Source organism: Amphibalanus amphitrite, unplaced genomic scaffold (assembly GCF_019059575.1).
Source record: "Amphibalanus amphitrite isolate SeventyFive unplaced genomic scaffold, NRLGWU_Aamphi_draft 000214F_arrow, whole genome shotgun sequence".
In the NCBI taxonomy this organism is placed as follows: domain Eukaryota; kingdom Metazoa; phylum Arthropoda; class Thecostraca; order Balanomorpha; family Balanidae; genus Amphibalanus; species Amphibalanus amphitrite.
In genome coordinates this window covers 595,321-620,689 of record NW_024881709.1, presented here as the reverse complement: position 1 = coordinate 620,689, position 25,369 = coordinate 595,321, and the positions used below count along the sequence as shown (strand labels likewise).

Sequence of the window (25,369 nt, the reverse complement as noted above, 5' to 3'; positions counted from 1 at the left end):
GTCTATCACGGAACGAAGTATACACCTGGTGTAGCAGCAAAATGCAAAAGTTCGTTTTGGGGGCGGATATAAAATTTTGTGTGTTGTTGCCAAACTAGATGGAAAATGTATACCAAAATAAGCCCAATCTAAGGTGCGGAGTCTCGTGCGTCTTGCTGTTACGATGTCCGAGTGACCGTTAGCATAGTATTCGCGTTTTTCTCGGTTTTGTCGAAAAAAGAATACCTACCACGCAGTTTGCAGAGGGCTGTACCTACTCCCCCCTCCCCAGCGCCCGATATTGTTGTAAATTTGCCGATTTGTGGGATAAAAATAAAACTAGACAACTAATCAGGAAAATTTGTTTTAAACTGTATACCTATCAGTGCATAAAGAATCGAGATCCGGGGAGTTTTTTTTTTTAATTCATAGAAACTTTTGCATCCCCGCATTCCACCAGCGTCCGAGACCGTCCTTCAAGTCCTAATAAAATTATTGATGATGATGTTTAAAATATTACTGAATGCCTGGCCTATTCAAATACATTAGCCGGAGGGGTGTGGCAATATACATATATTAACACATGGTTTCCGTGTGTAAATGGTTTTAACGCACGGCGTGGATGGATTGGAGCACGAGTGCACGAGTGAAACGAGTGGATTAACGCACAAGTGCTCCATTCCATCCACGAGTGCGTTAAAACCATTTATGCACGGAAACCATGTGTTAAACTAATTAATACATGTTTAACGGTGCGAATTAAAATTAAAATCAAACTTAGTCCATGAGAATAAAGGGGCCTTTTATGGGAATTCTTAGAATAAAGTCAATGACCCTTCCGAAAAAAACTTCAGTCGAGAAATTCATCACTGCACGCGCGAGGTGCACGGCTATTATACCTTCGAATTAACGCACGGTTAATCTCCGATGAACGCACCGTAAAGTATGTATTAATATATAAATGGTGTAACCAAATTGACCACGGTCAAAAATGCAATAACAGTTTGCACTTAAGCCAAAGATTTTGGGATGATCTCGTTCTAAAGTCGGCTAAGAGCTTCGGTCCAAAGGCAAGTTTTATTGAGGACTCTCAGAGTCAGATGCCGTCCAGTCGGCGTATAGGCCAAGAGACCGATATGGCAAGCACCTGACCGTATTGGACTCTCAATAGTCCCAAATCGGCTTTTGTCTCTCTTCGCAAGTAAGTACTAAATGATTCGACGAGTTCCTTGAAGGGCAGCCCAAGGATTTAGGGGGGCGTCTTTCCCCATAGCCTTTCTCATAAAGCTTTGTCTAGTAAAAAGTAATAGTAAAAAGCACGATTTTACTGTTGACCAGTAAAATTCTGTTTCATAAAGCAAAAATTACTTTTACCTAGAATTGAAAATTTACTAGGTTACTATAGCGCAGTTTTACTGGTGACCAGTAGGAAGATCCTGGGTTGTGTTTCATAAAAGCACGTGCAGTAGTAAAAAAGTCGAATGACGTTTGCTTTCGTGCTGTCAATTTCACCCAATTTCACCCTTGCTCTACCTTGCAGTAAAACAGCTTACGAGTTTTGCTTTTAGCTTTAATTGTGCTTTATGTCTTAATGCATGTCCTGAGTTTTCGGCATAAGCCTTTTATTGACAAATAACAAACTTCATTTTTTCTTTAAAAACATCTATTGTTGCTGAAACCTCACGTTAAATCATATGAAAAGTTGGCTCTCCATCCTGGCAAACTGAACGAGGTCAAGCGTGTTTCTGGCAAGCTAATGTGAAGTGGAGATATGTTCGAAACGTTCAAAATGTGAACTGCGATGGATTTTCATTGAAGGAGAGACATTAATTGAAAAAGGACAAGACACACGGACAACAGGCTATCAACTGAAACATAATAAAGGAAGACCCAGTAACCGAAGCATTTTCGATGTCGGCATAGAATAAACGCAAGTCCAACATTAGCCTATATACTTGAACCTGAACCTGAACTGAAGAAAAACATAATTGGTCTTGTGAGTACAAAACAAATACGGTGCTGAATACTTTGTGGGTGCTGAACACTTAGATGCAACTTGAAGCAAAATAGCGCTCACCGCCGTGACCACTGATGGTTCGAGGGGCACGTTGGAGTAGGTATTTGTCCCCCTCTGCAGCGCCCCAAAGGTACGAACTTACGCATTTTTCCTCACATTGAGAGGAAAACCAACAACTTTTATAAGAAGTTTGATTTAAGCAGCACAAATAGGCATAATATATCACAATCCGAGAAATTTTTGAAAAAAGCAAAAATGAAGCACATTATTGGGGAGCATGCCTCCCCCAGCATATCAAATAGCTTCTGGATCTTCTAATGACTGTACCGGTTGGTCGGACCGAGTCATGCATTACATATATGTTCAGTGATGCCATCCACTGGGGCTATTGTGTGCGACGTTCTCGTATGCCCACCTACAAGCAGCGTTGTAGGTGACAGGTCAGCTACGACGAGTAGGATCTGCCGGCTATCGAAGTTATGTGCTCAAATAACCAACCGTGCACACTGCACAGTATGAAGGAGAAGGCCGACGAGCAAATAGCAACTTTGACCGCGGCGCGGGAGCGCCCGTTCGAGCTCATATTGGGCCGTACTGGCGGCACGTGGGAGATCTCTTTTCTCGCCCATGTGTTGTAGATATAAGTGTCTGTGCGGTTGTGCGTTTGTAATCTTTGATATAACCATGTGAATATGTAACTACAACGAAATACATGCATCTGAAATGTAATGCATTGTTTTGCATTTTTGCATTTTTTAAAGCCACGTACGATGTGGTACGGACTAGGCTAGCCGAGCTAGGGAAATCCAACCCAGGGAAAGTCTAGTCCAATCCAGTGCCCAGGTCCAGGGGTGTTTCTCTTTCCTTTGCATTGCTCTGTAAATGAAGCAGCTACCGAAAATGAAATGTTAGTGACCAGACGAAAGGTCTCAGGAAAATAAATCTCGACCTTAAAAATTGAGCTCGAGCCAATTTAGGTCAAAAGTCAAAACCAACATGCTTGCAGGGATCCTTAACTTAACCCTCGCACGACCAGGCCATTTCTCATAACACGAACGACCGGGGGGGGGGTTGTTACGACCCCCCCCCCCCTGGCGTTTCGAAACGGAAGGTCGTAGAGCTTAGCGGAAAAAACCAACGGATTGCTCTCAACGAGATCTCGCGATTGGTGGTATATTTTTTGGTCCTAGGTCAACATTTGACCTACTTTTGACCGGTCAAAGGTCAAATTTTCGGAAAAATAGATTTTTTCAACTTTCGGCGGCGATTGCGGCAAAACGGTGGGAGATATCGACTTGAAACCTTCACTATCGTGTTCCTTGATTAATTCTCTATCGTTTGGTATGTATTTCGTTTCCCTAGCTCTAAAAATGGCGCGTTGGGAGCGCCGGAAGTCGGCAAGGTCACAGTCGGCGGCAGAAATTCGAAAAATCAAAATTTAAATTTTTGAAATCTGATTGTATTTTTGGATTTGGGAGGTCCATTTGCTCCCTATAGAAGCTAATATTGCTGCATATTCCCATTGAGGTGACAAGAATTAGCAAAATAGTGGTTCGGGCGCCTTTCAAAAATAGCACCGGACGCTGTTCCTCTTGTGACGTCATAGCTCCGTGACCTGACCTGACCCGGTCAAATTTCTTATACCATATGATAGCCAATACTTGCCCCAACATGCATGGGAAGTTTCATCACGATCCATCAACCGATGTCCGTACCACCGGCAGGAAACCTCGGGCGTTGGCACTCAGTTTGTGAAAATCCGGCCGGAGGCTGTACCTCTTATGACGTCATAACTCCGTGACCTGACATGACCCGATCAATTTTTTTCGGCAAAAGATGCGCAAAGGTTGCCCCAGAGGGTATTGAAAATTTCAGCCCGCTACGACAAGCCGTTTAGCGTGCACTTCGAAAAAACCTCAGGGGGGGGGGTTGATACAACCCCCCCCCTAGGCGTTCTAGGGCTAATGCGTTTGCTGAATACTGAAATACTGAAATATTTTAAAAGTGGGGGTGCCGTGGGGCCCTGCTTAAAAACTGACCCCCTACCATCGAAAACAATATCTAGTTGCGCCAGCTATCTCCAAATCGCATGATTCATCAAACATTCGCCGGTGCCTTCATGGCATAAATCGATGTTATTTGATAGCTCGTTCAATTATCGATACGTGGATGCTGGTCCCGTGCCGATCATTGGTCTACCTACCAAGATATATAGCCAGAACTGCAACGGTGTCTACCGCATTTCGACGATCAAAATAAAATTAAAAAGATATCTTCCACACGGAGGTCCCATGACTCGTTTTCAAGCGTTACTGAGCTCCGAAATATTACTCTTTTACTAATTACTTTTCACTATTGTTTATGAGACAGAGGGCAACAGTGATTAGTAAACTTGAAATTACTATTCTACTATACACCAGTAATATTAAAAAAATGTTTATGAGAAAGGCTACAGGTCAGGGGGCATTTTCCCCCCAGGTACCGAATTAACATTTAATCAGTACAATTTGTTAGCACTAAAACTACACCTTGAAACAACTCGTTGGGACAAAATGCACGCATATAATTGTATCACGACAATAGTAAGGAACTTAAAAATTATATATTTTCTTTGATATTCACAATGTTTTGACACTTAATATTCTTTGAAAGCAGCACATATAAAACGAGCAACCACCAGTCCACCGTTGCCCAACTGAGCTTGGCAAATTTTTGTGCAGAGGCCTCTTGCACCAAACTACTTACCTAGGTAAATTCCGATTTTACCTAAATTCTCTTGCACCAAACTACCCACCAAAAAACGCTACCGTGAAAATCTACCTAGAAATTTTACCGAGCGGCATCGGAACTTACCAGTTGTTAAACTCCGACCGGCTGTTTTCCTCTTGCACCGAAAGCCGGAAAGAAGTACTCGCGGAGATTTTTTTGACGGTTTGACGGTAAACGCGGGCTTCCAAAATAACTAGCAAAACCTTAGGTAAAATGATTCAATTAGTAATAATAGGCACAATACATGATAATCCACGGGTACTTTTATGTAAATTAGGCATTATATAATGTTTAGACAATGATAAATCAATCCTTTATGAGTGAATAATAATATAATTGACCACATGCTCCATGGGTACACTGAGGTGCTTCTCCGTATCAAGGCGATAAACCTCCGTAACAAAACAGCATCGTTAAAGACTCACCCGTTGCCATGGAAACGAAGCCTATTTGTTCAAATAATTTGATATCTAGGCAACTTTCATCGGTATTTACATAAATGAAAAATGATTTCATAATACCAAAATATATATTTATAAAAACAATATCCATTTATTAGTTTTCTTTGCTTACTATTTGTTTGCGCCCACGAATAATTCGTCGCCGAACAGCCAATCAAAACAAATCCTAAAAACGCGAGCTGTCAAGTTTACCTAGGTAGCTAGGTAGGATGGTGCAAGAGAAGTTACCGTCGTAGGTAGTTTTACTAGGTAGGTATTTTGTCGATTCTACCTGGCTAGGTAGTTTGGTGCAAGAGGCCTCAGTTCACGAGGAAGGTTTCCGCTTTACGCTAAGGACATTAATTTCCAGGTTTGATTCTTTGCTTCGCCGTTAGAGGGGGTGGAGCGTCTTTCCCACCCGGGGTATCTTACCCCACTCTCCCCTACATGTAGCACACAAAATGGTTACAACAATTACGTAATGTACCTAAACAAGCTAGTGGTAAAATGGCAAATATAAATAAGCTCTAATCTTTAATATCAAAATTTAACTTGCATCAAGCATGGTCACATATTGCAGGCTGGCTTCATTTTGTCATGCATTGTAAGTGGAGCTCTAAATTCTAATAACCAATGTAGGCATTTGTTTCGCATTATTGTTTATTCTAAGATTAGTCAGTAATTGTAGGTATTCCATAGGTAGTTACTTAATCCTGTCAATCATCTATGAAATAGTTGCTTTTACTGTCATTATGACATAAGCCAAATTGTTTGTGCTGAGAATTTTCTGTTTACAGGAAAGCTGAGGCGATGGCGAGTAGGTCCCAATGGTGGCCAGTGGCCACTTCAAAGGAGGTCTAATGCTTGACCGAGTGACTTGATCTTGGGTGTCCAATGTCCATAGGATTAAATTTTGGAAACGGAATGCACCATTCGTTACGGTTTGGGTTTGTTTTTCGTTTTTCAGAATCTACTTTTGGGGTTTTCAGTCAGCCAATCCGTCCCCCTGCCATCAGTGGCGCCCCCTGCTTTTGTAACAGCATGAGCACAGTTTAGGAGAGCAGCTACAAAACAGCAATGTTTCTGGTCCCTTTTAGCAGAGTCAGCAATCGTTATTCGTCCGTTTCGTGGCTTAAGCATTTCAAAAGTCAGTCAGACTAGCCCTGTTAGTTGTAAGCGACTTTCAAACTTCAGGGTGAATACATCCATAGATAATCTGTTAACAAGTCTGTAAAAAGGCTATAACATCGCCAAGCAAATACCATTTACCGGCCTTTCAAGTCATCTTTAAGACGCCAACCACATGGCACATCAATGGAGTAGGTACATCATTTCCAGCGGACCCGCACTACCGGTAACCAATTCACGGCTGGCAAGATCAACACAAGTGCATTAGAGCGTTCGTGCGAACACTTGTGATCCATTAAAAAGGGTCATTAATCATGGTCGACGCATCGGAGACAGGCCTGACATATCGAGCAGGGTTAAATATTTAGTGATGTACGACTTTGTGAGTAACCAATAGCAGAAAACCTGGGCCTGAGTGCAATGCAATAGGAACTACTTAAATTGCTTGATGTCACGAGTGGCGTTGGACATTATACGTCCTCTCGTAAAGGTTAAACCATATTTCATCTCAGATCAAAGTTATAAAGACGTGGATGAGCTGACGTCAAATTTTCAAACTCAATTTTTTGCAATTCTAGACCACGTAGTGCAAAACAAAGACCACCATTAGACTCTCCGTGACAATCGGTACCGATTTTATGCAAAAATGTCAACTTTGCAATTTGACCTAATTTGACCTGACTTTGACCTGACCTTCACCAGAACATGGGTCACTTAAACTGTCCCCAAAGGCTGCCTGACCCACATAATCGCATTTGTTATGTAAAATGGACCATAAAACATGTATTACACGATACTTCCATATTGTGACCCACTATGACCTGTCCTCTGTGACCTGACCTGGTATCAATGACATCAGATAGCAAGATATGTGTTGGACGAGCAATCCTTCATCGATGCTTTTTAATAACATACCAATTTACTCAATTTCACAACCCATTTCTTGAAATGTCTGTAAACGGTGAAAATGCGACCTTTTACCTGACCTGTGACGTCATCGGTTGGACCGAGGTCAATGAAATTAGATTACAAGGTAGTTCCCCGGTGGGGCTATCGAACGCCGTTTGAATTTTGAAAATCGGCAGGTAAATTTCCGAGATCTTAGGAGGGGCCGAAACGCCCCACCCCACCCCCACCCCCACCCCCCTACGGGTCCGCCGATAGCCCTACAGGGCGCGGGTTAACATTTCCATTCCCATCGCCCTTACATGTCCCTTTCCTAAAAGCAATACTTTGTTTCGCGGTGCTGTCAGTTTGTAGCTTGTCCTTTTTCAGATGAAGGGAGCTAGATGTTTCAGAAAACTGTAATGAGCAAGATTGTCATGATCACTGTTACGTCTTCGATACTTTTCTCGATAACTGAAACGATAACCTCGCGGGGTCTTGATTTTCCACGTCTCGGTGAGTGCGACAGAGAATCCTATGTTAAAAACACCACCTCACAAGCAGGGAATTGCCCCTTTTCAGATGAGGCCCAAGGTGAGGCCAATTGGTCCTTGATTTTATTTCACGGCTGATGTGGTGACCTCGTGCTAAGTGACCCGAGCGTAACTATGGCGTAGGCAGTTAGGCACCATCACGAGCGGAACATATTGAACCCTCATCTGCAAACCAGTCAGAAAATAGCAATGAGTCACTAAAAAAATTGTCATACCGCGTGAATTGCGGCATTATCAGTTTTCCTACTTTCAGTCGAATTGTAACGACAAGGCGATAAACAAACAAGTTCAATGAAACTGAAATTGAACTCGGTTTAGAACGTTAGCAATTTGTATCTAGCGCTGGGAAACACGTTAGTATGGTCATTTCGCCGGAGCGGTGATCGAAATGCGTCACGGAATGCGACACAATGCGCTATAATCATTCTTTACGGCCCGCGGCAGCCGACATGTGTGGAGGGTGTCGGGGCAGCCACCAGACCCCCTTCCCCCCCCCCCTCCGAACCACCCCACAGGGGCCAGGTGACATTGCATGTGGCAGAGAGCTCGTTCACAGACAGGCAATCACGACTTTCATTTCCGCTCCTGAATCAGAGGCGGTAAAAGCGTGCTGAAGAATCAGCGAGCGAGGGTGAGAGCTTAGCTGAGGCAACTCCCAAGGCTATCTTGGAAACACCGCATTGAACTAGATATCTGTGGGAAGTAACGTCTTTGAAATTACAAAGATTTAAGTCACAATGACCAAAGACCTATTCAGTGACTGAGTCGGTTCACAATGGCTTATCGTTCCAATGATGCTCTCAGGGTGACCCTCGATGTACTCATGGTGAACCATAGTGTACTCAGTCAAAGTGGCCTGGCCGTAACCCATGGAGACACCACCCCGAGCTCTCAGTAACCACCAGTAGCCGCACAGCGATCCTCGTCCTCCTCTGCACCCGCAGAGTCGCAGCCGAGCCCGCGTGGGCCACCGGCCGGTCACCGGTGAGCCATTACGACCGGTACCGGTGTCCGCGCCGGCACAGGGGGCCGGGCGGCGCCGCGCCGCTCCCAGACCTGATTTACGGGACAATTTTCAAATGAGAATCGCTCTCCGACGGCGTCCGTACGTAATCCGGAGGCCATCAACGGCCGGTTTATGTGTTCTTATGTTATTTAATGTGTTCTCGTCGTTCGCCGGCCGGTTAAGAGCGGTGCCCGGCGGGAGCCGACCACCTGTGCGAGCCGTGCCGACGACGGGAGGTAGACGCCAGACAGTGACCTGTGGAGCCGGCGCGGAGAATACGGGGGCGGTGCAGGGGCAGGGGCAGTGACAAGTGGTCTGAGAGAGCTCTCAGAGATATCCATCAGTTCTGATGGATAGCACAAGGTATCTATGTGATGTGGGAAAATGTGCTACGCAGCTGCAAGAGCGACATGGTATTGGCAGTGTGTTGAGTCTCACTCACAAAGATATATGATGAAAAGGAGAGGCGAACTGCGTTGAGTGCATTACTGTTGAAAGAGAATTGCATACACAATTACACAGGTCATGTAATTATCATATCAAAAGATAGAGTAGCCGCATTTTTTCATACACACTGTTAGCCTATCGAGTTTCGACCCCGCAGTGAACACCACCGACCGACTGGCTGACGGTTCACAGTCTAAGGGTTCTTTCATCCATGGTCTAAGTTCAGCGGTGGCGCCACCTGCAGCGGCACTGAGCGCAGGGCCGTGACGCTGTCGGCCATCACCCGCCACCAGCGAGTCTTCCCCCGTGGTAAGGACACGATTTCTACGCGTAGACGGTAGAGTAGAGCGAGCCTTAATTCATAGTTCGGACTCAAAACAGCGATCACCCCATAGGAGTCAACCGAGTATTTCGAGGGACAAGACTTGCGGCTACAACAAATTCTCCGGGAGCGAATGGTTTTCTACGCTCATCAGTAAACATGTTCCTTAGTCCTTACGCAAGCAAAAACTGGCTTGGCATACTCGTTCATGCTATGTATTGTACCCAGGCTCACTTCAAAATACAATACCAAACGTATCAAACGAACAGGTATACAAGTACATCAAACAAACGGGTGTATAAAATTCAAGGCATTTGTGTGGAATGCATCGATCAGTGGAAGAATTCGCCCCTAGCGATTGGAAATGTCAGTATTGCACTCGCTGTGCATAAAGCACCTTCAGTCATTACAAACAATGCAATAATGCGTTAGCACTTCGTAGATCATGGCAGTGCACCTAAAAACCCTTGACGTATGGCACTGTTGCTACCGACATTATACCATTGGCCGTAATGCTACGAACAGCGACACTGTCGTCTCTACGAGCCCAAAACATGAGCAAATCACATCATTCCCAGACCGCACCCGTCAAAATATCGCCCCATCGCACCCCGCAGGGGTCCATCTCGGATATCCCTGGCTCGATCCCTGCGGTCAGTCCTCGTCAGCCACCCACCAAGGCCCATAGGGCTCTGGCAAAACCTAGGACACCTCTGCCACCGTCTCTCAGAGCCTGGGATCAGAACTCGAGCAGTGCAGTGACGGGCGCCGGCACCTTCTGCCGTCCACCTAGCTCGGCCAGTTCAATGATGACCAGGCAGCCGAGAACCGTGCCGCCGGCCTCGGAGACCAGCTGGCAGGCTGCCGACATGGTGCCTGAGAAGGGAGGGAGGTGATCAGAACGGATGGAGAGCGGACACGACATAGTGCAGAGGAATCGCAGAGTCGGTAATAGAACCGCACTATGTGACGATAAATACTGTAGTGAGTGAGCATGTCATGCCAAGAACTGAATGTCGGCTTATTTGAACGCTACGTGATAGCGAATTCAACAGGTAAGACAAAGGAAATTGATTAGCATAATTTCATTTGGTAAGACACTTAGCACCGCTACTTACCCTGATACAGGTCCTCACTTGACATGGATCACGATTCCAAAGTATGCTACGATGCATTGGCAACAGTAAAAAAGCAATAGTCATTTGTATTCAACCAAGCAGGAATGACTTATTGAGAAAAAAAAATCGTCGCCATTCATTAGTCAAAATATTTTAAACTTTTGAAGAACCAGGAATGGGAAAAGAAAGGAACAACGGACAACTACCTGACCCTTCTCACTTCTTATCCGATAAGTTTGTGTCTACTCCGTTGCATTCCACACGCATATGTGTACAGTGCCAGTGAATATTGAATATTCTATAATCGGATGTTCCTCTGTAGGATGTTGGTCTGCTCTGTGATATTGATTGCGGCGATTGGGTGCAAAACCGTATCGGCCATGGACTTCTGAGATCAAAGTTCATAATCATTGGACATCTTTATCATTTATGCCTAATTACCGAACCCATATCATTCCATAACTCTCCCTATTCATACCCAGTTGCATTCCACAACTCTCTTTTGTCTCCTCAGTCCGTTCTATGATTTCATGCCTAGCTACCGCAACCCATTCCACCCCCAGATGCCGCCCCCGCCCGCGCGGGCCCCAACATGTGAAGCTGGCGCCGCCAGAACATAAATAGTGGACCGGTTAGCGGACAGTAAGAGCCGCTTTACAGCCACCGTCACCCAGCGGGAGACGTATGAAATAACTGCCGACACAGACACCCGCGCTTGGCTGGCCGACGGTCGTGCTACCGCACAAACTCGATCATTATAGACGGCCGGACCGTATTAAAATGCGGACTAAATCACGTCGGCGCCTCTCTGACCAGCGGCAGCGGCCCTCGTTTGGACGTAATTAGAACATTATTGGCCGATATTGAGGGACTAATGACACCCATAACTTCAGAACTAGCACTAATGATCTATTATTTCGATAAAATTACAACCGAGAAAATGACAGAATGATATCCATTGGAGCAGCCTTGAGGGAAAGGTCATCAGGAGGGTACATTGAAACTCATTCAACACCTCAGGTCAGACCAGCTCAGCTCAGCTCAGCTCAAGTCAGGTCAGGCCAGGTCAGGTCTGAGGTTACAGGTCGGATCAGGTCGACAGGCCAGAGTCACCACCAAATGACTTCACCTACCTCCGGTCGCCAGCAGGTCGTCAACAATTAGCACGTTCTGGCCTTTGCTGATGCTCCCACCCTGCATCTCAAAGGTGTCCTGTAGCCAGACACAGAAGATACGTCAGTCAAACATCGCACCTGTTAGTGAGCAAAAGCTGTAAAAGCTCGTTAGGGTCTAGCAAACCAAATATTAACGGGCGGCCATCAACACGCAGAAGCCGAGGCTAACAGCCTGTAAGACGCTGAGTCCAACTACGAACTGAGAGGACCCTGCAACGTGTCTATCAGTGAACAAGTTACAAAGATAAGTGTTATGCACCTGCCTGCTTTTCCGCGCACAAAGTACTAGAGAAAGAAAACCGTCCTAAAGCAGCGTTCACATCGTTCGGTGTTGAACGTGCCATTGAAGCATGTGGTTCTGACAATATATCTCAAGCTTTCTCTCCACACCTCCCCTCCCTCCCCTCTCAGTCACTCTCCCTCGCGGTACCGTACCTGTCCGTACTCGAGCTGGTACTGGACGCTGCGCACGGCGCCCGGCAGTTTGCCCCGTTTGCGGACGGGTACCAGGGGTACGCCGAGCTCCAGCGCTATCAACGGCCCGAACAGGAACCCGCGCGCGTCCAGAGCCACCACCGCGTCCGGGCGCGGACTCAGCTGGCGCGCGTGCGCCACTAGCACGTCCCGCAGCGCCGCGAACGCCGCCGGCTGCAGCAGCGCGCCGAATATGTCCCTGAATGGGGGCAGGCAAATGGGTTATGCATTACCTATCATATTCATAACTTAGCGAATGTTAAACAAAGCAAAAACAATGCAATGTTTGAAAATAAATGTCTAAAAGCAAGTCCAAATGAGAGGTCAGGGCCAGCCATACAAATGGACAAAAACTACATCTATATTTTACATTACATCCAAATCTGATCATCGATAACATATTCTATCTGTTTCAGGACATTGGCCATAAAACATCATTACTAAGCAATTATCTAGGTAAACCATATGGCATACACAAAATTTTAGTTTCAGAGTAGGTAACAAAAATTGCTAAAAAGAATTACAACTTACCTGAAGATAACACCTTTCTTTGGAAAGTCAGGATGAGAGGTAATGGCAGCCTTCACAATGTTGATCTTTTCCTCAAGATTGGCAGGCATGTTTGAGTGCCTACTCTGATGACTCTGCAGTTGGGAGAAGGTAAAACATTAATTTGGTGTAAGGGAGTGCTGAATGTGTTAACTGTTAAAAAAAAAATGCCTCCATTCAAATTTCTTGCATTTGATGATCAAACAACTTTAATAGCAAGCATAGTTAATAAGCATCAAGTGTGCCAAAATAATTACTCCATTTAGGAGAAAGTGTATTTGTCATCTATGGCAATATACAATTATTTACCTGAATTTGTCCATAAATATTTGCCTGACCAAATATTTGTCTTTACTTCCTATTATTGATGTCTATTGAATGACAAAACCTGAACTCATTGTCCATCCTATGATCTCACCAATTCTACTTCCTTTTATCATGTGTCTTAGGCAAATCTAAATGGTTAGGTACTACGGAAATCTGTAAGATTGGTAAATGTGTAAAGTACGGTGAGGATAAAAAACATAATTTAACCTGACCTAACCTTACCTTCTTAACTACAACTTGTACCAACCTATAACTTAGATCAATATAAACATGAATGAAAACATAGCACAAACCCAGAAACAGGATGACACAAGATAGGTGATAAAACATATGCCTTTTTAAAAGCAATTTCAGGTCAGCGTACCATCTATAATATCACAAGGCATTTATTTGGCAAAATAGGTTATCATGATAATTTTTAATAATGTAAGTATCATGAAAGACACTTAACAGATTTCATCCTAATAGGTACCAATATTCTAAATTTGTAGGTATTTATTTTTCAAAGATCTAAATGAGAAGAACTAAAATTTATCCAGCAACTACCATGTAGGGCCAATATTCACAATTCAAAATTAAAATAAACCATGAGGTAAATCAATAGTTGCGTTTACGTAGGATTTTTGAGGAGGCTCTAGCTTCTAGCTCATTTATTTTGCAATAATTTCGATGCAGTGATCTTTGTATGTTTAAAGGGATAATTTCGTAAATTCCAAGCACCATTGGCATCTTTTGCAACACAACGGGCGGAACTATAAGCTTGCAATAATCCCTATTGCTATGTAAACGGGGCCGATAGGCGATAGTAATGTTGGACGCCGGTGAAAACAGGGCGCCGTAGGGCATATTAGTCACGTGATATTTGGAACTCTTCCCCCTCCGTGGGCCTTCTACATCCCAAACGTCACGTGTAAATTTCACGAACCTTGATCAAATCGCCCCAGGCGCCCTGTTTTCACCGTCGTCCGTAATGTTCCCAGCTCCAACGAAGAATGTCCGAATCGAAAAATGCATTTAAAACCCAGATTATTTGAATCTTGAGCATGCCATTCCATAGGAAAGTATTCATGAAAATTCATAAAAATCTTCATACTTCAGTTTTCTGGGCTTAAAATAACCAAAAATAGGCCTAAACCCGTATCTCTCACCAGGCAGATACCAATCGACCCCCACCAAACACGATTTGGCAGCACTGTAAAGACGTCTGCTGGGCGTGAAGTTTTCCCTTCACCATAGGGTTTACACACAAACTGGTCAAAGTTTGAGCCAGGATATACTAGTCTAAAAATGCAAAAAACGAACAAATTTTGGCATCAATAGATTCAGCATTTCATCGTGTGCCTCAAACCGTCCATCATTTGGCCTCAAAGGAGGTAAAAATTGTTCAAAATCGAAGTTGAAAAGATGCTTTCTGAGCACATAATCTGGTAGCAATCACGTGACCTGCTATAAGCAGCTTATCGATAATTTACAAACATAATTATTAACATGCTGCTTTAAACAACATTAATCATTCATTTTGAGCTTTCAGTACTTTAAATAAGGTCAAAACATCGCAAAACACAAAAGTTAATACAATAGTCACGTGGGTGTCAGGAAATGTCACAGGTGCGTCAAATTTGTGACTGGGGCTTTACTTTCAAACATCGGATCTACCTGTTTCTTATAGGTATCTTGATACCAATCTCACTCCACGCCCCTTCAATAATTTTCTGTTCAAATCTTTCAGCTATGTTCTCGGAAATTGCCGGCTGAAAGTGAATTAGTAACAAATTGCTAGGCAACACCTATAACAAATGCAGCATATTGAATTCTCAAACAGTAATGCTTGTCTTTGCTGCGCCAATTACTGTTGTTTGGCTATTAGCTACCATATGAGAAATAAAGGAAATATTTTCACCTGCGATGGCCGTGTCAAGGAATTGTTGTCAAAGCTTTTTGGTCAATCGGCCACGGCCCACGGTATGTTGAGTAAAATCCAGGCCGCTCCCAAATGCACAATTTATGAGTAAATAATAAGCAGCGATGGCATTCGAAACCGGGACCCCAAATTGCAAATTAATCCTCGCCAGACTGGGGTATTTTTCATACGGCCAGGGGGGTTGGTTGGTACCTACACGCCCCCCCCTTTCCTGGCGATTGGCTCCTTGGCACTTAGAAATGCCAAATTTACAGGGTAGGTGGGCCCATAGGAGATATCGCCCCAAAGCAAATTTGGTCGCCCTTGGTCAATATTTACGTGGGTTTGGGCCTTGGGCAGGAGCGGCGCCACGGGTTTTCGATAGGGGGGGACGGGGACGGGGGCTTCCCTGACCGAAAATCCTAAAAGTAGATACTGAATACTGATCGTGTATGCAAAAAAAAACGAGGCACGTAACGCCACGAAACTTCGCAAAGCCCAAAACACATCGAATGGTGCATCCCGTTTCCAAACTTATCCTAGGACACCTAAGATCGATCACCTTTTCAAGCATCCTTGCCTCTAAATCAAAATTTGCAGTCTTGCCAACTCAAAGCTGGTTTCCTACAAGCTGCGTACCTATTGCTTAGGTATGAGTAGCAGTGCCAACTATTCTTACGTTTCGTACTTTCAAATTTTCGACCTTGCGTCTGGTCAGCTTCATCGCTTCACCATCATATATGTAGTCATGGAGGAAAAGTGGGAATGTCTTCTGCTCTGACAAGTGCGCAAAAACTGCAACATAATTTCAGAATCATGACATCACCACCTGATCCATATGCAACGGGCAGGGTGCAGGTAATGGCTAGCCGTCAGTGGTCATGTCATCGGTGGTCACTCAAAAGGTCATGCTAGGTCATGGAAGGTCACCAGCCGTTATTTAATCACACTTTCTGATGGATTTTACTTACCAAGAGCTTCACGGGAAAAACGAGCGCATGCACCGTGGAAAAAATTGAGTGAAAGGGTCTCAGGTCCGGCGACCTCTGCAGGTGACATGCCCCAGGGTAGGATTCCAGTCCTTGTTGATTAACTTCGTCGAAAATGGCAGTAGAGCTGTGATGTCGGCACCATTGTGTTCGTCATGATCGAGCTGGCACGACCTGCATCGTTCTCATATTCACCCTCCAATCGTAACAACTACAGCAGGGATTGGCAAATGGCGGGGCACCCCCTTTGGGAGGTAATGAAGGTCTCTGGAAACCTCATCCCTCATCTCTTTAGCATTAGTGGCTCTCCTTATGGAACAGGTTTCTTGACTGGTCTGTTTCACTCCAGAATGCAAAGACTAGTCAAGGTAAAACCGAGCGCACCACAGTGAGCACAATTTCAATTTGATAAGCTGGTGTATCTCAATTTTCATGTAGAACCTTTCACGTATCACGTAGGGTTAAATGGCATAGATTTGCTGGGGTTAAATGGCATAGATTTCAAATGGTTCCTGTGGTAGAACTGCCATGCTTGAATTTGACTAATTAGGAATGGAAAATATCCATATAGTAACGGAAATCTATGGAATTTCAGTAAACTTGGTTTTGTCGGCAATGGGGTCTGGCAGTGGGGTGGGGAGGTAATTACCCTGCCTGGCGCCCCAAAAAGGGGGGGGGGCACGATCCCCGAGGCCCTGCCGATCACCTTCTAACTACAGGCATCACAGCTCCACACCTTTTGCAGATGGCCAGGACCCCCTGCGATACATCCCAACAGCAATCTTTATTCAGAACCTGCCTTGATTAACCAACGATGCATTAAATGCGACGGATAACTCTACAATGCATTATTATCAACTATTGAACGGGCCTCGCCGATAGGGGGGTACTGTACCCCCCTAACTTTCGATAGCGGGGGACCTGTCCCCCCCGTCCCCCCCGGTGGCGCCGCCCATGGCCTTGGGGCAGGGCTGCACGGAGTCGGAGTCGGAGTTGCCAGTTGGCTGTTGGAGTCGGTTGGAGTCGACAGTTCTGCCCGGGTCGGAGTCGGAGTTATTTCTGCATGGGTCGACGTGATGTACTGCATCATATTTGGTTGACGATAGGTACTTGGCTCGACATTAGATTTTGTCGAACAGTCGAAAAAAGGCAATTTTGCTGTATTGGACGAACGTTTTCAGCGGAAGAAGTAGAAGAAGGTGAATACCTACCCCAGAACCTGCTTTTTAATTATGCGTGCTATTTTTAATACCGTTTGCAACGCAGAGTCTTGGAACGCACAAAGGATCGTTTCGGGCAAGATAAAAACATCCCCATAATGAACTTCAATACCATGATATGGATTTTTAATAGAACCGTCCGGAGTTGGAGTCGGAGTTGGAGTCGGAGTCGGAGTCGGAGTCACCCTAAAATCCATCGACCCCGCAGCCCTGGTTTGGGGGGTACAAATGTAAAAACTTCGCCGAAACAGGTAAAAAGTTTTTGGCTTATGAGTTTTGATCTGATTAAGATAGAGCAAACCCAAAGGCACCAGTGAACTCAGCGCGTCCGTGCGCATCGAATGGTAAAGAAGTATACTTTGTTACAAGTTTAGGCATGTGAACTTAAAATTGTCCTAATTCTTAAGTATGAACTTAAATTAATTAGGTTGAATTTAACCAAATTGCATCATATCTCAATTCTCAAATCGTTCGATTCGGCTGATCACAAGGAACAAAATGGCACCATTTTTGAAGCTCTAGCCTCTTTGTGTGCGAATTTATTAGCAGAAACGTAGTTGACCTCATTTGACCTCAGATGACCTGACCAAGTGTTTTTTCACTGCAACCGAACACAAAATTCATCTTTAACACGCGCAGTGGAAGGGGGGGCGGATTTCGCCCACCCCTCTTGTTTTTCGCCAATAACTCGCGCCGCAAGCATAATATCAATGTGAAATTTTGGCTACCTGTCTAGAATTGAATTGCGGATCTTCTCGTGCAAGAAGTAAGAAAATCGGTTCACAACTTTTCTAGTAATAGCGGTGTAAATTCAAACATCCTGCCGCCGCGGCGGCGCGGCGCACACTGGTCGGAAACGCCCTCACGAGAGGCCACGGGCGATTCCGGAGTTTCGGATTATTTTTTATATAGATCGATTTGAAAATGATCAAATTATTATACTTAGGCCAAAAAAAACTAATCCGGGTGACCAAAAATAGCTGTAATCAGCCCCCGAAGATGGGGTATCCCAGAACTCGGAAACTGACGTGGAGCAAGAGGTTTCTTGAACCGGATATTCAAAGTCTTATTGCTGATAGACACCAAATTGAAATCCCACATATTATGCATCAAAATGTTCGTTATGAAGTTGCCGACTGGTCAGTGCAAAATTTTTGGTATACTTTTTCCCTAACTAAGATGTACTATAGCTTTTTTATGAAGGCTCTCCTACAGTGATTCTGGAATATAACTGCAAAGTTTAGGTAAGGAAACAACAGGTAGTCCCATCTAGTTCCACTCTGATTTTTTGTGAGATGAAGTAGGATTTAAATTTACACCAGGGCAACATAAAAGCTAACTGCGCATATTTGCGCAAAATTTGCAGGAGCCGCTATTCCTACCCGACTACCGCCCGCCCCGCCCCAGTTTCGGCTCGGCCGCCGCGCCCGGCTTACGCTGACCTGTGTCAGTGTGTGGCCTGCACGCATCCATGCGTAGTTGACTGGACATTAAAAACAGATGCGCTTGAGTTTATGAATTTTGTGAAAAGCGCGTTTTATGTATGCATTTATGTATGTATTGACATCAAAAGCCTTCCACATTTTGCGTGGCGATTACGGCTTGCATTTAGAGAGCCTTGCTATTGACAACCATCACTCGGCTGAAGAAAGTGGAAATTGAAACCTTCGTGAATATATGACGCTGCAAATATAGGACACCTGTCACTGACGTCGGGTTACCTTGGGCCGTCTTTTAACATTAGATCACAATTCCGGTATTTAACACGCGCACTGCAGGGGGGGGTTGTTTTCAACCCCCCCCCCTGTGGTTTTTCGCAAATCGCGAGAAAACGGCGGCGCGTAGCGCCGCCAAATTTTGCATACCTGTTTTCCCAACTTTTGCACACCTTGAGTAAAAATTTTGACCCCAGGTGACCTATGGTCAGGTCACCAGGTCAGGTCAAGTGACCCTACCTCGAAACGTAAATTTCGAAGTTTGCAATCCCACCAAGCCCACAGTTGTTGAGATATGATCTTGAAACCCACAGGAAATAGTAAAGTCATCACGAGCTACAACTTGTATATCTCGGAATTTTTATATCGATGACCTAAGGTCAGGTCATTTTTGCGACCGGCCCATTATAAGTCAATGGGAGAAATTTCAACTTACTCTGAATGCCATCCTATGACTTCAATACGCTCAGGATCATAGTATTACAGGTCCCTGTTGGTGATTTCACCGAAACATATCACTTATGACCTTTGGAAGGTGATCTCCAGGTCATCTTAGGTCACCTGAGGTCACCAGCGGTTTTTCTTCAATAACTTGAGATTGAATAGAGATAGAGACTCCGTTCGACGTTTACCGTGTTTTTCTCGTCAATGCGGATCGAATGATATGCAACATGACCTATTTCGGTCAGGTCATGACCTTGACCTGAGGTCAATTTTTCAACTTGACCTTTCGAGGTCATATCATATATCGTTCGATGCGCCTTGACGAGCTAAGAACGATGGCGTTCGAATCGATCCTCTGTCTTGTGTGCAAGACAAGTTATTCAAGAAAAACTACCGCGAAATTCCTCATGTTGTGAAAATCGTAACATTTTGTCTTCGGTGACCTCTGGTGACCTCGTTTTTGACCTGACCCAAAAATGATCTTAGTATTTCTTGTAGATCTCATCTCAACCTATCCAACGCCGTTTACCGCTTGTCGCTACGTTGCGCCGTTTTCGAGATCTCAGGGGGGGTTGTTTTCAACCCCCCCCCCTGCAGTTCGTGTTCGGCTTAGACCCGCTGCAGTGCGCGTGTTAACCCTGGCCGGACCGATTGGTTTTCTACATTGACCGGGGAGGGTTGGTACAACTCCCTCGCCGTTTCGCCTCTAATTGAGCTAGAGCCTCGCGGAAAAAACAAGCTTGTGTGCCGTTATAAGACGCAAAAATTAGGTACTACCGATTTTAAGGTCTTAGGTCAGCCAGTGACCTCTTAGGTCAGGTAAGTGCCACAAGGCACGGGCTCGGTTTTAGGTTAATTACTTTGCCAAAAATGGTCGCACTGCCGCGATTTTGGCATAATCGTGTTTGTCTAGCTCAGGCGCGTTGAATGCTATACTTCACAGGCCATTTTGCGTCCTTCGACGGCACAAGGGGGGGGGGTGGTACGACCCCCCTCGCGTTTGGCCCCTGATCGAGCTAGAGCCTCGCGGAAAAAACGAGCGTGTTGCCCGTCTCAAGAGGAAGCCGTTGATACCCAATTTTAAGGTCCTAGGTCATCGGGTGACCTTCCAGGTCAGGTCAATGACCCGAAAACCGGGAAAATCGGGACCTGTTAGAAAGTCGTAAATTGTGGCTGCTATGTGGTTTTCCGGGGTGCTGATCACGAATATCGTATTAGTTTTGATCAGAGATGATGTCTTTAAGCATTTAGACCAGGTCGGGTCAGGTCAGGTCAGGTCAACCGGTAGGGGTTGTGACGGGTATTCGTAATACGTGTCAACCGCCTCTGACAGCTTCGTAACATGTTACGAAGGCGCCAAAACTACTTCGTAAATGTTCAAATGGTTGCTAAATTAGAATTCAGCTCCAAAAACTAGCCCAGAAACATATAAAACTCGAAAAAGTGAACCGAGGTCACCCGAGGTCACCAAAGGTCAATGACCTTACCTGACCTTCAGGTGACCTTGACACCCATCCTAATGTATGGGAGCAACATCAAATCACATGTTTGAACATTGTCACAGGTCAAAGGTCATTGGGGTCAAGGTCATGAAATTTTCAGGGTAGGTGTAAAATTGATCAATGCGAGGGTACTGAAAGTTTCGTTGCGATCGGCCGCTTTTTACGCGAGTTATTCGCGAAAAACCTTAGGGGGGTTGCATCAAAAGGCCCCTGTGCCAGCGAGGGTTAAGGTGTTACCTCGGGTCAAGGTCATATCGGAGCCCCTCAGGTCACGAAAATGGTTGAAGGAGGTCATATCGCATATCATTCGATTCGGCAGGTCTTCCTGAGTCCAATGGTGGCTTTCCCGACTCTCTAGCTCCATCTGATCAGGAGTTATTGACGAAAAACTTACATGACCTTAGTGACGTCATAAATGACGTCACGCAAAGTCAACAATGCTAAAGTTAAGCACTGGACCTTGTAAGGAGTGCATGAAACCATTCCCGGTGCCCGAATAGCAGCTCCCAATTTCCCTTGTTGACTTAAAGTGGTGCTAGATCCTGTATTATACTCAATTATGACGTCATAACTTAACAGATTCACGTCATATATTTAGTGCTTGACATCCAAATGATAGCTTACATATGACAGAGAAGGTATGCAAAGTTTTATGAAGTTTGCTTCACTAGTTGTGGAATAACAAGCAAAAAACTTTTGCGGAAAGGCCGCTGGCCTCTCGCTGGAGCGTTTCCGACCAGTGTGCGGCGGCGCGGCGGCCGGCGCTAGCCGTTACGCGCCGCCTGAATTGTAGACTGTGCCGGGGCGGGACGGTTCCGTCTTTACATCGCGCTCCTTACCGCTGATTATATTAGATTCGCGTCAAATTCGGTGAGAAGACTGAGAAACGTACACGCAATCATATGGTCAACGAATTTTGAAAATCGGCCGGTAACAACTTGAGTTATGAGTGTGTAAACACAAAATTGTGATTGCCGCGTTTCCCGCGTCGGCCGATGCCGGTTCAGCCGGCGACATCATACCCTTAGCAGGCTTCTAACTGCCATATTTATTGTTGGATTATCTAGAAATTCACCATACATACTCACAAATGTTTGCTCTTTCGTATAGTGAAAGATTTTAAAAAATCGGCCGGTAACTTTTTGAGTTATCGGCGTGTAAACGCAAAAAAGTCGCTAATATGGCCGATTTGACCACATTTGACCTCATTTGACCTTGAAGATATTGACCTAGGGTCATGAAATTCACACACAACATAGTTCCCCATGGCCCCCACCTACCCTCCAAATTTCGTCTTTCTAGCTCCAGTGGGAGCTGAGATCTTAGGGGGGGGGCGACATCCGCCCCCCTTCCACTGGGCGTAGTACTCGCAACCCTTCCACTGCGCGTGTTAATGGAGATAAAACAACACAAATGTCACCCGAACTCGAAAAACCTGGATATAGGGTAGGTATACAACTCGGTGAACTTAGCATTTCCCGCGCCCCAGTGGCGGTCTCAGCCAACTTCGCCCTAGTGGGGGGGGGGGGGGCGGCACATGTTACCACCCACCTCTAACTCAAATACTAAGGCTGGGGGGATCCGTGCTATCGTAAGTTATATCGGACGTGGCTGCGAAACTTCTCTCGGTACGAAACTTCTCTTGATCGGAAGAAAATCGGAGGGATGAAAAAGAAAGAGCGGCAAATCGGAGCTACGTTGTACGTAAGTTGTTTCGCAGCGTTTAAATGCCAGTTTTACTACGATTTAAATGCCAAGCAGATCAGCTGACCTCGTAGTACCATGTCGATAAGGTCGAATTCCCCATACGTCTATAGTGTAAAAGTGACCCCTATTGCAAATGGGCTGTCAGGGACATCTCCTCCTCTGTAAATTTGGAGGGATCATGTGTCGGCATTCCCACGTTCGTTTCGGAGTCTATCTGTTCCATTTGGAGCCCGTCAGTTGGCGTCAAGAGTTGGCGCAGCGAGCGCCCCGAAGACTGCGTCTGCGCACGAGGCTTCGCGATGGAGGAGTATTTTGACGAAATCGCCCTCGCTGCAGAAGAAATAGAGGGACTTGTTGAGAAAGAGGAGGCCGCAGTGTGCCGACGACTTTAAACTGTACGCCAACGCCAAGACCAAGGCAATCAGGGGGTGCTCAGATGATCGGGAGGTTTCAATTGATCAGGGACCCACCAGGTGACCAGGGAACCCTCTGATAACCAGGGGTCCTTCCAGTAACCAGGGACTCCTTCAATAACCAGGGGCCCCTCAGTAAACGTGGGCCACTCAGGTTACTGCAAGAGATAGGAGTCCCTGATAACCAGGGACCGGCAAGGTCTCTCAGGTCCGTTTTTGACAAAGCTGTTATTGATGTCATATGCGAGCCCTTTGCCACCAGCAGAGGGCCCTTTCAAGCCTTTTTAGGGCCGTTTAACGTCTCTTGAGTTTCCTTTGAGGCTAAGGGCCTCTTCAGCAGCCGAGGGGTCTTTGAGGCCTTTTTGAGGGCCTCTTAACGTCAGCTGAGGACCGTTGGACGCCATCTGAGGACCGTTCGGGCCTTCTGATGGCCAGTAGATGCCAACTGAGGGCTCTCTGACACCAGCTGAGGGCACGCTGACACCAACTGGGGGCCTCCTGACACCAGCTAAGGGCGCTTTTATATTTGACACGAGCACAGGGCCCTTTGACGCCCTTTGAGACCTTCTGAGGGCCCTTTGCTGCCTTCTAAGCGGCCTTTAAGGCTTTTTGAGGGCCGCTTGACGCCACCTGAGGACCGTTGCGGTTGGACTCCAGTTACGGACCGTTTGAGGCCTTCTGATGACCATTTTGCGCCAACTGAGGGCCCTCTGACACTAGCTGGGGGCCCTCTGACACCAGATAAGGGCCCTTTAAGGCCTTTTGAAGTCCGGTTAACGCTAGCGGAGGGCCTTTTGAGGCCAAATGAGGGCCCTTTGAGACCTTATAAGGGCTCCTTGAGGCTTTTGAGGGCCGCGTGACGGCATCTGAGGACCGTTGTACTCCAGCTGACGACCGTTTGAGGCCTTCAGATGGACTTTTGGCGCCAGCTGAGGAGGGCTCACTGACACCAGCTGGGGGCCCTCTGACACAAGCTAAGGACTCTTTAAGGCCTTCGGAGGGTCGTTTGACGCGAGCTCAGGGCCCTCTGACGCAGGTTTAGGGCCCTTTGACGCCCTTTAAGGTCTTCTGAGGTAGGTTTAACGTTGGCTGAGAGCCCTTTGAACCCATCTGAGGGCCCTTTGAGGCCATCTTGTGGCCCTTCATTTGGCCATATGAGGGCCCTTTGACACCAGATGAGGGCCATTTGAAGCTAACCGAGGGCCCTTCGAGACCATCCGAGGACCCGGTGACCCCATCTGTGGGCCCTTTGAGGTCTTTTGAGGGCCATTGAAATTTCACCACAATACCCCTGGCTGCCCTACTGGGCATTTATGGACTCGTATGGGCCTGCTGGGGAACGAGATGGGCCCTCCCGGTCTTTTCAATCATTATTTCAGTTCATTTTACATGGTCTTCGGCGGTCTAAAGATTAGGGGCCCCAACTCGAATGGGGGGGAGGCCCGTGTGCCCTCTCCTGTGTGCGGCCTTGCCGACACTACACCGCTTCCCCTCCCTCCGCCATAAACGCACCGCTGCACTGCGCCGACAAATACGGACCGGCGCCGCAACCGGCTCCCCGCGGCCTGCCTCGCGTTGACATAGCCCTTCCCGAACACCAGTGTAACCCCCACGCGGCCTAGGTATCGCCGCGCCCACCTGTCCGCGGCGCGGCCTCTGATGGCGTATCGGATCATTGATGGTGCGATACATGTTTTGGTCAGATTTTCGCAATTAACGCGGAAAATTGCCCAAAATTCTTTTTAAATTTCAAAATTGAAAAAAAATAATTACAAAAATGACGTGAAAGTGACCGTTTTCAACATGTAAATTTAAAACGCTCTAGCGCAGCCATTTTTGAAGAAATCGACTTCAAATTTTGCACACGTGTTCATCAACCATATTTGTTTAACATATATTTCGGTTTTGTGAAAATTTTGAAAATTTCTTATATTTTTTCTCTTGAGAAAGAGGTAAAGCTTCGCTACGATCGGCCTTCCGATCGACCGAGAAGATTCGTAAAGTTAGTTCGTATCTTCATCATTTGCGATACAACTTGCGTATCTACTTAGCCTACGATGTGATGGATCCCTCCAATATCTGTTCCGATTCAACTTACGTTTGATCGCAACTGCGATGTGCCTTGCGATCACATGGATCCCCCCAGCCTAAGAGGGCTAGAAAGACACGGTAAAAAGCAGTCGATAGCTCTCGATGCGTACGTTTGAAAGTATATCGGTCATTTTTCATCTTAGAGCAGTATTGGGGTCACCAGAGGTCATCAAAGGTCAAAATTTGCGAATTGTCATT

The 25,369-nt window shown here is 45.9% G+C and overlaps 1 protein-coding gene across 6 annotated transcripts in view; it reads right to left on the bottom strand.

Annotated features, from left to right (window-relative positions):
- LOC122385318 (adenine phosphoribosyltransferase-like) overlaps positions 1-14,962 on the bottom strand; it is a 55,033-nt gene extending 40,071 nt beyond the window's left edge. The window contains exons 1-5 of one of the 6 annotated variants that reach the window (XM_043373506.1): positions 14,869-14,962; positions 12,846-12,963; positions 12,276-12,513; positions 11,799-11,877; positions 9,741-10,423 (exon numbers count right to left, since the gene is read on the bottom strand). In XM_043373506.1, coding sequence (XP_043229441.1) covers positions 10,287-10,423; positions 11,799-11,877; positions 12,276-12,513; positions 12,846-12,963; position 14,869 — 573 coding nt within the window. In that variant the 5' untranslated portion in view covers positions 14,870-14,962 and the 3' untranslated portion in view covers positions 9,741-10,286. Of the gene's footprint in view, positions 1-9,740; positions 10,424-11,798; positions 11,878-12,275; positions 12,514-12,845; positions 12,964-13,172; positions 13,341-13,962; positions 13,984-14,338; positions 14,358-14,868 lie in introns of those variants that run through there. The other 5 variants (XM_043373507.1, XM_043373509.1, XM_043373508.1 and 2 more) reach the window with 5 other exon arrangements.
- Between the last annotated feature and the right edge of the window lie 10,407 nt (positions 14,963-25,369).